This window comes from Ictidomys tridecemlineatus, chromosome 5, assembly GCF_052094955.1.
Source record: "Ictidomys tridecemlineatus isolate mIctTri1 chromosome 5, mIctTri1.hap1, whole genome shotgun sequence".
Taxonomy (NCBI): domain Eukaryota; kingdom Metazoa; phylum Chordata; class Mammalia; order Rodentia; family Sciuridae; genus Ictidomys; species Ictidomys tridecemlineatus.
The window spans coordinates 149899338-149912789 of NC_135481.1; the positions used below are offsets into that span (position 1 = coordinate 149899338).

General features: G+C 34.5%; 1 protein-coding gene across 10 annotated transcripts in view; it reads left to right on the forward strand.

The window, feature by feature from the left end:
* Nucleotides 1–13452, forward strand: part of Tjp1 (tight junction protein 1) — a 331764-nt gene that overhangs the window by 258357 nt on the left and 59955 nt on the right. For all 10 annotated transcript variants that reach the window (XM_078051275.1, XM_040276148.2, XM_078051276.1 and 7 more), the window contains one exon: nucleotides 2482–2538. In XM_078051275.1, the coding sequence (XP_077907401.1) occupies nucleotides 2482–2538 (57 nt within the window). The remainder of the gene's footprint in view (nucleotides 1–2481; nucleotides 2539–13452) is intronic.

Here is a 13452-nt window from a genome sequence, read left to right on the forward strand (position 1 = left end):
GGAGTTATATTTTGGTATATTTTATTTTTTCCCCTTAGCTTGTACAAAAAGTAATTTAAGTTTCTCTTACTGCACTCTTGGAGATTGTATAATAAGACCTTAATGTGTAGAATCCTTAATAACAGTAGAATAAACTCTTTTTTAAAGTTTTTGTTTGTTTGTTTTAGTTGTTGATGGACCTTTTATTTATATGAGGTGCTAAGAATCGAACTCAGTGCCTCAAGCATGGTAGGCAAGCAATCTACCACTGATCCACAACCCTAGCCCAACTCTCTTTTATAATTAACAATAAGGCATAAAATAATCCTCTTCAACATTATTTGATTTTCCTAAAAACCAAAATAGAGTAAATATTTGAAATTTCAAGTAGGAGTGGAATTTGGTGAAGAGTGTGTTCTGTTTGAGAATAGAGTAAGGAAAGCAAAAAAGAGAAAACACCTGATGAAAAAATGTCACCCACAGTCCCTTCACTTTGAGAATGATCACTGTTTACATTTAGTGGGTCCCTTTCAATCTCCCTTCCCCATGTTTAAACAAAATTAAAATGTACAAACTGTTTCATAACCTGCTTTCCTACCCTAACATTAAATGAACTATGTGGTCATTTAAACCATATGGAGGATGATAAAATGTTGCATACTAAAGAGTATGTTATCAAGGAAAGTGTCTGTTAGTTGTCAGATCACTTACAGTTTGGACTGATAGGTCATGGATTTTAAAAAGCAGTGAAGCAATGCTACTGGTTAATGAAATGGATCAAGAAAAGACCAGCTTAGAGCTATGCAAGCAGTTTTTATTCTTAATGTCAGCCAAGATTGGCAATTATTACAGATATTTTTATCACTTATATTTTGGTATAATTTTAGTGCTTAGCTGATACAACATCATTGCTTCATATTGATAGAGGAGTTTTTAATACTATCATTGCTTCACAATGGTTGACCAGGTTTTTTATTTTTCTTTTTTTAAAAATCATTGAATCCCGGTCAGTTTTTGTTAAAAAAGACAAAACAGCTTTGTTTCCAGCAGAGGTCTCATTAAAGAGAGAGTTTGCTGCACTTGATTGGAAGATTGAAACAAAACCGCTCCTAAGGTTGGCAGTTCTTATCTATGGGAGTGAACAGAGAGATCCTTTCTCTCTCCTCTCTTATTCATCTGGCAGGGAAGTTAATCTAGTTGCTTTGAATTTAGGAAAAGCAAGCTTTCTTTATAAGCATTCGTTTTTCTAAAGTGGCATTAATCTTCAATTAAAACTGCTGTGGGAAAGGAGAAATGGGCCCATGGCACCTTGATGGACATAGTCTCATGATGCTAATGACAGCACTATAACAGAAAACAGATCTCACTTGTGAAATTAGCATTTATAATAATAGATGATGGGGGATATTCTGAGAATGTTGTGTTCAGCATTCTTTTCTTTTACCCTCTCTTTCGGTAACTCTGAAAGATCTTTTATTGAGTTTACCTAAAAAATAAATACATTTTTAGGAACCCTAGTTTTATAAAATTTTAACAGTAAGGTTGAACCTCCTAGAGCAGTTGATCAATTCTAAAGAAATTTATTTTGAATTTTTTAGCATTTATCCTTTAGGTAACTATTTTCCTTATGAGAGTTCATGACAGGAGATGAAACTGAACTATACTATGAATTGAGTATGACCTATATTGAAGCTTGCATTGCCTTTATTTTATGATGATTCTTGGAACAGGGGATTGTTAAATTTTTTTTTTTGTTTCTTGTGTTTGTATATACATGTGTGATGCATATATTGGATTTATGATTATAAATGAAGCTGAAGAAGGTAATTCAGTAGTAAAACTAAAACTATGAAGCAGTAGTGTTTGTGATTTAAAGCAACATTGACCAAACCTATCAGATGGTCTTATGTTTTTTATATACACACACACACATGCACAATCACATACATACACACACAAAACCATCTTTGTTTTAAACATGATCAAGTGATCCAATCTCCACTGTAAAGCTGTGTTTTTCACATGTTTAAAATGGGGGTAATGGCACCAATTGATGCTTTACTAATTCATATACACTTTCACACATACACACATATACACACATATAAGTTACTGAATTCAGAGGTATTTAGCTTTTCCTTCCTTTGCAGAACACAAGGTATGCTTTCAAATGTTTATGTACCATTAAATATTTCAAAATAGAAGCATTATGATTTTTGTTCAGATTAGCTTGAACACTTATTTTAGCTGGCAGAAAACTAGTATAGAGCAGCATCTGTCCAGAGAGTAAGTTAAAAACAAAGGAAGTTCCTGTGTGTAGTTTCCTGTCTCTTAAAACAAAAGCAAACTAAAAACCTTTCATAATTATTAAGCTTCTTTCAGAATATATTAATAGTATGAATTTTGGTATTTTATTGTGATTGTTTACTGGATGTTCTTGTTCACTTGATGGAAAACATTTTCTTAAAAGGTAAATGTTTTATTTTTCTTTTCCTTTATCAGAACACAGCAATGGAGGAAACAGCTATATGGGAACAACACACAGTGACGCTTCACAGGGTGAGTTTCTGTTGCAGTAAATAATCTTGTGTTACAACTCAGGATACTGGCAGTTTTTGAAAACAATAGAGGAAAGCCAGATGTCAGGAAACCAGAAGAAAGGGGAAAATTTTTCTATATTCTTTTGTTTAAAATTAGAGTTGCAATAAATTCTTTATTAAGGTCAAAAGTGAGCATGATTACTTTTTCATATATCCTTTTGGTTGTTACTTGTAGATTTGCCATTTTTATTCCTGATTTGAATGATCAAAGATTGTATGTACATTAGTGTAATTTATAAAGTTTTGGTTCAACTCTTCTGAGTGTGTATATGTGTTTTCAGAGTGTGAGGTTTAAAATTAAACCAGGACATGCATATAATCTTGAAATATGTACCTTAGAATTGCTCAAACAATTGTTGACTTGTGAAAGATTAATAGTAACTTAAAGAACTTTGAAGTGAAACTGACCTGGATTTGAATCCTAGTTCTGCCTCTTTTTTTAAAGAAATAGGCAAGTGATCCAGTCTCCACTGTAAAACTGTGTTTTTCACATGTTTTAAATGGGGTAATGATACCAGTTCATGCTCTACTAATTTATAACATAATTGTCTCTCCAAAGAGCTGACTTTACTGATTACTCTCTCTCTTTAAGAGAAAGTATAGAAAGACAGAGAATAATATTTAAATATAGGACATATTTTCACACTTATATCTACTAGCTGTTAACTATTATTAAGAAGTTGGAAAGGGGGAGAATTATGTTCTTGGACCCTACCTAATTATCTCATGAATGTTTAAATCTGCACATAACAGATAATTGGTAAATATGCAAAAACAATGATTTTAGTTAGGATATAGTTGACATTTTGGTGCTTTACAAAATGAAATAATCCTAACATTAACTTTTAATTTATAAAGCTAAAGTAAAACATCTTGTTGTTTGAAATGTGTTCATTTTTAGCATGTTTAAGTCAGATATATGATTAAGCACAAAGTAACTTCATTCCTTATGACTGTTTGATTATCAAGATGATGATTTAGTATAATTTTGTCATACTACATTTATTTGTCTTATTACCTTTACTTTTATTTTGGTATAATTTATACAATAAAGTTTTTTAGTGTACACTTCTGAATTCATAGTCATGTAACCAATACCACAGTTACAAAACAGAACAGCTCCATCACCTTAAAATTTTCATTTAAGTCCATTGTAGTCATCTCTGTCCCCTTGGCCCCAACCCTTAACAACCACTGATCTATTTTCTGTTCCTATACTTTGGCCTTTTCCAGAATGTCATATAAATGGATTCTTACAGTTTAGACTAATGCATTTGTTTTAGTCAGTTTTTGTGTCACTATGACCAAACTACCTGACAAGAAGGTTAGAGGAGGAAAAGTTTATTTGGTGCTCACAGTTTCAGAGGCCTCAGTCCATAGATGACCAATTATTGCTCTGAGCACAAGGTAAAGTGGTAGCATGATTTGGGGGAAAGGTATGGCAGAAGATCCTTTTGTGACAGCAAGGAAGGGGTGGAGGAGGAACAGTGCCTCAGAAAAAAACGACCCTTGCAGGGCATGTCCCCAGTGACCCACCTCCTCCAGCCATGTCACGCCTCTTCCTGCATTTACCTCCCAGGTCATCCATTCAAATTAGGATAGATTTACTAGGTCACAGCTCTCGTAATCTAATCATTTCACTTCCAAACATTTCTGCATTAATACAAGAGCTTTTAGGGGACACATATCCAAACCATAATAGCATTTGAGATCTCCATGATATAGTTTATTAGTAGTTAGTTCCTACTTATTGCTGACTAGTGTTCCATTATATGAATGTATAATAACTTACTCATTCTCTAGTTGTGTGGTACACTGAGTTTATAGTTTTTGTTGATTATGAATAAATCTTCTGTAATGTGCAGATTTTTTTAATATGAACATTTTTGCATTTTGCATTTGTTGTGGTAAATATTTAGTAATGGAATGGCTATGAGTTATATGGTAATTTTTTAATTTTGTAGGAAACTGCCAAACTCTGTGTCACCTTTCATATTCACTAGTAATGTATAGGAGTTCCTTGCTCAGTATCCTTGTCAATACTTGATATTTTTGGGGTTTTTTTTCCCCTTAATTTTAGTCATTCTAATAGATATCTAGTGATATTGCATTGCAGTTTTAGTTTGCATTTCTGTAGTGATGTTGAGTACCTGCTTATTTTTGTGATCCATATATATTCTTTGGTAAAATGTTTTCCGAGTATTTTGCCCATTTTTAATTTTATTGTATGCTTATTATGGGGGTTTTAAAAATTGTATTAAAATATGTAACATAAAATTTACCGCATGTGTAAGTCTTTTGTCCATAATTTAATCACGTTGTTTATGTTTTAGTTGTAGAAGTTCTGTATATATTCTGAATATTAACCACTTACCAGATATATAATTTGTAAACATTTTCTTTCATTCATTTATTACCTTTTCACTATTAATTATGCACAGAAGTTGGAATTTTTAGAGTTCTTTCTATATTCTAGACACAGGTTTTCTTTTTTTTGAGGTGGGTGGGAATCAGGGATTGAACTCCTCAGGGGCACTTGACGGCTGAGCCACATCCCCAGCGCTGTTTTGTATTTTATTTAGAGACAGGGTCTCATTGAGTTGCTTTAGTGCCTCGCTTTTTGTTGAGGCCGGCTTTGAACTCCGAACCTCTTTCCTCAGCCTCCCAAGCCACTGGGATTATAGGTGTGCACCACCATGCCTGACGGATACAGGTTCTTTATGAGGTTTTATTTTGCTAATATTTTTGGCCAGCCTCTGGTTTACCTTTTCATCTCATAACAGTATCTTTTGCAGACTATATATGTTTTAAATTTTGAAAAGACTGGTTTAACTTTTGTTTTCATAAATCATGCTTTTGGTTTGGTATCTGAGAAATCTTTGCCAAATCTAAAGTCACAAAAGTTTTTTTTTTTTCTCCTGTGTTTTCTTCTAGAAGTTGTATTTGAGTTAAATTTTGTATGTGGTATGAGATAGGCAGAGGATTTTTTTTTCATATGATGTCTAATATTTTGAGCAACCATTTTGTTGAAGAGTATTTTTTTCTCCATTTAATATCCTTGTCAAAAATCAGTTGACCATGTATGTTTGCATCTGTTTCTGGACTCCCTCATCTTTTTTATTGAATTACGTATGTGTCTACTAATGACTTCTGCTATTGATTACTGTAGCTTTATGTTAAGTATGAAAATCAACTAGTGCAAATCCTCCAAATCTATTATTTAAAACAGGAGAAAAATGAACATAATTTTGGCTGTGCAAGTTCCTTTGCCTTTTTTTTTGGTGGTGGTTGTTTTTCTGGTTTTTTTTTTCCCGTTTGTTCTTTAACTTTTATTTATTTAATGATGGGGTCTTGCCACGTGTCCAGGTTTGAGGTTCCAAGTAATCTTCCTATATCTTCCCAAGTAGCTGGGACTACAGGTGTACACTGCCATGCCCAATTTCCATATAAATTTTAGAATAAACTTGGCAGTTTTTACTGCCCCTGCCCCCACCAAAAATTTGTGATTTTCATTGGGATTGCATTGACTCTATATAGATCAATTGGGGATAATTAATGGCTTTACAACATGAGTCTTATTAACTGTACACATGGTGTATCTCCTAGTTCTCTGATGTCTTTCATCATTGTTTTGCAGTTTTATTTATTTTTTATTTTTTTCATTTTTTTATTGGTTGTTCAAAACATTACAAAACTCTTGACATATCATGTTTCATACGTTTGATTCAAGTGGGTTATGCAGTTTTAGACATACAGATCCTGCACACTTCTCGTTAGGTTTATATCTAGTTAAGTATTTCTGGTTTCTTGGTGCTGTTGTAGATTTTTTTTTAACTTTAGTTTTTTATTATTTCTTGCTGATATGTAGAAATACAATTAATTTTTTAAAAATAACATCCCTGTTACTTCTTAAACTTATTAATTCTGGGAACTTTTCAATTTTTTGTAGATAGTCATATATCTACATATGGACATAGAGACTAAGAGAAGTCTTTTCTCATAGACAGTCATGTTATCTGCAAACAGAGGTGGTTTTATTTCTTCTTTTCCAGTCTGTGTGCTGCTTATAGGAATGGTAAGCAGACTTGCTTTGTAATATTGGATAAAATCACTGTCTATTATCATTCAGTATGTTGTGTTTATAGATGCCCATTATCAGACTGAGGAAGCATTTCTATTTTGTAATTCTGTTTTTGTGTTTTGTCATTTTTTTAAGTTAGGAAGTTTTCTTAGAATTTACTGAGAGAATTTTTTTTGTTTTTGTACTAGAGATGGAAGACAGACTCACTTAACCCCTAAGCCAGATCCCCAGCACTTTTCAGTTTTTTATTTTGAAACAGGGTCTCACTAAGTTGCTTAGGACCTCACTAAATTGCTGAGGTTGGTCTTGAACTTGTGATCCTCCAGCTTCAGCCCCCTGAGCTGCTGGGATTATAGGTATTTGCTACCACTCCCAGTTTAGTGAGAGTTTTTAAAATCACAAGTGAATATTGAATTTTTCAGTACTTTTTTTTTTTTAAACAAGTATTGGTTGACATTATAGTAGTGTTTTAGTCAGCTTTTTGTCACTGTGACCAAAAGATCTGACAAGAACCACTTAGAGGAGGAAAAGCTTATTTTGGCTCCAGATTTTAGAGGTTTAGTTCATGGTCAGCCAATTCCATAGCTCTGGACTCAAGATGGGGCACAACAACATGGAGGAAGAGTGTGGCTGAGAGAAGCAGCTTAGGATGTGACAGCCAGGAAGCAGAGCAAGAACTCTGTTCATGGGGACAAAATATAAACCCCAAAGGCACACTCCAGTGACCTACTTCCTCCAGCCACACCCTGCCTACCTATAGTCACCACCTAATACAGTAGTCCTTTCAAATGATTAATTCATCAAATGAATCAATTTGCTGATTAGGTTACAGCTTTCATAAATGTTCCTGCATTGCCTCACATGTGCGCTTTTGGGGGACACCTCTTATCCAAACCATAATATATAGATTTTTTTTCCTTGTGGATTTGGTGAATTTAAATATTTTTTGATAATTGAACAGCCTTGCATTTCTAATATAAATTACAATTGTGATATAGTACACATTTTATATGTTGTTGGATTGATTTAATAATATTCTGTGAAGATAGCTTATTTCAGTGTTGTGGGACAAATTGACCAATTGACATTTTTTTCTTACATTACTGGTATCAAGGGAAAGCTGCCAACCTCAAAGGGAGGAGCTAGGAAGTGTTCCTTTCTCCTGTGGTTTCTGATGGAGTTTGTATACAATTGATGTAGTTTTTCTCCCCCCTTTAATGATTGATAGAATTCACTAGTAGAGCTATCTGGTGTTGGACTTTTCTTTGTTGGGATGGTTTTTAAACTACAAATTTAGTTTCTTTAATATTCTGTAGAATTGTTGAGTTTACAAATTTGCTTTTGATAGTTTTTTTTGTGGGGATTGTTTTTTGTAGTTTTGGTAGTTTGTATCTTGCAGAGGATATATCATCATCTAGATTGATACATTTATGGACAGAAAATTGTTCATAATCATTTATTTTTAATGTTTGATGTTGTGTAATGATGTCCCTTTTCTCCTTGATTTTGGATAATTTTGTCTTATTTCCTGTTTAGTTTGTTTATATTGGCTAACAGTTTGATAGTTTTGTTGTTTTTTTTGCACAATACTTTTTTTTTTTTTTTTTTTTTTTTTGGTGGTGGTGGTGCTGGGGATTGAACCCAGGGCCTTGTGCACGCAAGGCAAGCACTCTGTCAACTGAGCTATATCTCCAGCCCCAGTACCAATATTTTCATTGATACTCTTTATTTTCTGTTTTCTATTTCATTGAATTCTGGTTTTGTTTTAGTATTTTTATTTGTTTATGTTGTTTAAGTTGATCTTGTATATTGTTTCTTTAGGTAGAAGCTAGATAGTTTCCATTATACATCACTTTTATTTTTCCTAATACTTCTAGTTAATAAATAAGCAAAAGAAAATAAGAGACTTAAATTAGCTAAACATTTTCTCCTTTGTACTGTTTTGCTTGATTTTATTAGGAATTCAGGTATGAAGAAATACTACATGTATGTACTACAAATCTGTCTCATTAACTTAAGGGGAATAGGGAAAGATCCTGAATATTGAGAAATAATATGATTTTTCTGAACATAAGTGTCATCCTAATTCATCTTGGTAAATAATATTCAGGCAAATCTGAGAACTCCTGCCTGGATGATAAGGTAGGCTCCTTCTTGTGCTTTCAGTCTTCTTTTGCCATAAGAGAGCCATTTGTCCAGGGGGTAGAAGTGTCATCAGAAGATAGAGATAAGAGGAATTTCTAACTCATAATTCTTTGTTTTTTAATGTTAACTGTTGTGCTGGGAGTATAGAGTTGTGTCGTCTGAGAGTTTCATCAGAGATAGACTGTGGTAGAATGAAAAGTCCTCAACAACCAACCCTCCAGGAATGGTTATTTTGAACGTTTTTAAAAATAGCCTTGTCAATGCAAACTGAGAAACTTATGCCAAAGCCTAATTCAGTTGACTTTATTCTCTGAGGCTACAAAACATAGTACTTTGAAATATCTTAGTCCTTTGGTGTTCTAAATTGATCCAGAATAAAATGTAGACTCTCTAGAGCAGAAAGAGCAAACTTTCTGTAAAAAGCCACATAATAAATATTTTGAATTTTGCAGACCATAAATCTCTGTCACAACTACACAACTCTTCAGGTGTATTTCAAAAGTAGCTATAGACAACAAATAAAGAAATAGCTATGGCTGTATTCCAATAAAATTAATTATAAATAAATAACTGGCCACATGACCTTTGGACCATAGCTTGCCGAAATTGATCTAGAGCAGTGGCTCTCCAAGTTTATTTGGGTTGCCCTTACCACTAGAGGATCTGATTTAGTGGTTGTGGAGTGGGGCCTCCATATAATTTTTTTTTAATGCTCCAGTTGAAATGGAGGGCCATGACTTTGGCATAACTTCTGCTCCCCCAGTACTGGGGATTGAACTGAGGAGCACTCTACCACTGAGCCCTTTTTATTTTTCAGATAGGGTCTCACTAAATTGCAGAGGCTGGCTCCAACTTGCAACCATCCTCTTGCCTCAGCCTCCTTAGTTACTTGGATTGCAGGCATGTACTGCTGCACTAGACTTAGCATCACACTTACAGCTGGATGCAGTGTTGCACACCAATAATCCCCATAATTCAGTCATCAAGAGGTTGAGGCTGTAGGATCACAAGTTCAAAGCCAACCCCAGTAACTTAATGAGACCTGCCGGGTTTTGTTCTCGAGACTAAAATGCTCAGGGGTCACTCCAGTCAAACTGGGCTAACTGGGCTGCACAAAATAACCACACAAGAGACACAAATACCTTTTTCTTTGGGGTCGCTGTGATGTCTCCTCTGACCTTAAGGGTCCGCAGAAAGAGAGCGAGAGCATGCGCTGACCCCTTTTATTGAGGGAAGCTATTCAAATGAAGCAAGGGGTCAGGTTTCAGTGGGCTGAGTATCTTCATGATGTCCACTGTCAGCAGGTTGACTGACACCTGGGTAGGCCACACCCAAGGGCACAGTAAGAGAAGGGGACACACACAAGGTACTTCATGGAAGATTCTATCCTAAACAGGGCAAGGAGTTATATTACAAAGGAACAGGTGAGCATAGCTTCACTCATGGGGCTGTAGCAAGACACACCCATGCACGAGACACCGCCCACATTTCTGTGACTGAGCACCTCAGCACCCAGCCAGGGAGTGTCACTCAGTCACGTGTAAGGTTGGTCTCCCAAGAGACCTATCTCAAAAAGGTCTGGGGATATGGTTTACTGGTTAGGCACCCCTGGGTTCAATTCCTGGTACCACACACAAAAAGCAAACAAACAAAAAACACCCACATGGGAATGAAAAAGTCTGCTCTTGAAGAAGTGAGCAAGTGGACTTTAAGCAATAGTAGTAAGTGAAGATTTGAATCTGTGTTCTTTTGACAATAACCTGGCAATAATATGTTCTCTATTGTCAAATAAGAGCAAATCCTTAATCTCATGAAAGGTAGAGATAACTTTTAAATGAATAAAAATCCTATGGATTAGAACTCTAATATTCTCTTTACTGCTAAGAATAATATATGCCTCATTCTATCATTTACATTACATTCAGGAAACTTTCTTCATCTTGGAAAACTAGAAACAATTGAAATTGCGTTCATTCTTCAAGGCTAAATAATTATCTGGTATTCCACTGTATGCAAACAGTGGAATACCAGATAATTGCATTGTTGTAGATCCTGGAGTTATGTCAGGGAACAAAACATGCTTATTCTCATGTACTCTTATTTCCTGATCCTCACTGAAAGCTGAATATACACCTCTGGTAGTGGTTTACCCCTTCCTTTGGTGCATTATAACTTTCTCAGGGTGGGAAGTCTTAGTCAATTTCATATCCTCTTAGTGCTTGGTACTTGGTAAGGCCCAGTAAAATTTAATTTCCTATGAGACTAGTCATATAATAAAGTCTTAGGAGGTCTACAACAACACTAATAGTAACATAGTACCACATATTTAAGTTCAGGTTTTTAGAATTCATATTAAAATGTGAAAAACAGATTAAACCAATATTCATACATATCTTATTTAAAACTTAACATATCCAGAACGTCATTTCAATATGTAGTCAATGTTGAAAAATTCGTTACTTTACTTTTCTTATACAGAATCATAAAATTAGTGCTCATCATACAATTTCACATTTTAGACACATTTAAAGTGCTCAGTCACATATCTAATGGCTGTCATACTGACAAGCGTAGGTCTGTCTATAGGTTAAAATGGTAAGAACATTTGGAGGACTCTGTGTTCCATTCCCTACCACCATAATATGCCCACACTTTCTTTACTTTCAGGTGTACTTCCTTACAAAATGAACATATTTTTAGAATCTTTTGAAAAACAAAAACTTTAGGAATGAGTTGGTCATCTGCTTTTTCATTTTCTCTTTTTTATTAGTAAAAAATTTTCAGATGCATTACCACTGAGCCATATCCCCACTCTCTATTTTTTCATTTTCTAAAGTAGAATTCTGTAGTGTAAATGACTATTTGTGTACTGAAGAATTTTTAGTATCCTAAAGTATTAAAGGGTGAAAATATAGTGAAATCAGTCAGGAAAATAAAGTATGAGCCAGCTGATAAATATTTAAACTAAGGAGGTGCTTTGAAGAAGAGGTAAACTTGAGACGAGAGTGTTGGGAGAAGAGAATGGGGGGAAATAATCTTTGAACAAATGGTGTCAGGATAGCTGGTGGACCAGATATAAAAATAATGAATTTGAACCTATCTCATACCAAAAACAAAACTTAAAATGAATTATAGACCTACATAAAGTAAAGCTTTAAAACACAGGAATAGATCTTCTTGACCTTAGATTAGATAATGGTTAATGACTAATAACCACTCAGCAACTTAGTGAGATCCTGTCTCAAAATAAAAAGGCTGTAGTTGTAATTCAGTGGTGGGGTGACCCTGGATTTGACCTTTGGTGTTTAAAAAATAACAAGGTAGATTCCCATTCCTTCTTGGGGAGGATGTATGTGTACATGCTGGGGATTGAACTCAAGAAACCTTGAGCATACTAGGCAAGAGCTGTGTTGCTGTACTGTATCCCAACAAAGATCCCTCTTTACACCTACTAGGATTGCAATAAGCATAAGAATAGACAATAGCAAGTGTTGACAAGGATGTGGATAATTTAGAACTTTTATAGATTCTAGGTAGGAATGTAAAATGATGTAGCCACTATAGAAAACATTTCCTTAAAAGTTAACCAAAGCCAAGTGTGGTGACTCATGCCTGTAATCCCAGTGGCTTGGGAAGCTGAGGAGGATTGCATGTTCAAAGCCCAGCAACTTAGTGAGGCACTAAGAACTCAGCAAGACCCTGTCTCTAGGAAAAATATTTCAAAAAGGGCTGGGGATGTGGCTCAGTGGTTAATTAAACACCTCTGGGATTCAATCCTTGATACAAAAAAAAAAAAAAGGTTAATCGTAGAATTAACAAGTGTGTGACCCAACAGTTTCACTCCTAGGTATGTACTGAAGAGATGTGAAACAAAATGTCCACACCACACATTATACACAGATATTCATAGCAACATTATTCAAAATAGCCAGATAGTGGAAACAACATTAATGTCTACTAGCTGATGAATAACAGACAAAATATAGCTATATGATCAAACATTTTTAAACAATAAAAACGAAGTACTGATAACATTTTTAGAAATTTGTAACTGTCAAAAGAAGTACAGTTGTATTTTTCTTAGGTATTGTGGAATTGCCCCCCTAAAGAGTGAAGCAGGTTGCATGCACGTTAGCAGTGTGTACCTAGTGTTGATATTGAGACCTGATAGTGACTGTTTATGTTAAAGATTGACCTCCAGAATTAAAAACCAGCATCTTTTATGTATATCTGTGCAAAAGTACAAAATAAAATAAGCAAACAAAGCTCAACATTACATAAATACTTCATTAGAGAGGCAATAAGATTAGAAAATCCATTGGTGTACTATACCCTATTAATAAATCTCAAGTTCTGTGACTCATCTCCAAGGTCCTGAAAACCGTTTTCTAATGTTATTTTTTGTTAAAGTTCACCAAGAAAATCTGACTTTATACATGTACTGTTGAAAAAGAGGAGTTATCTTAATAGCACTTCTAAACTATTATGACGTACAGTCATCTTTAATTTTATGCCAGAAACATGCTAAGTGGTAGTTTCTCAAGGATAGTTGTCATGTGCAGTCTTTAAATCTGTATCAGTGAACTTTTTATACTGTTATGTGAATATTCACTGGCTTATTATACCCTGAATCAGTATTTTATCTAT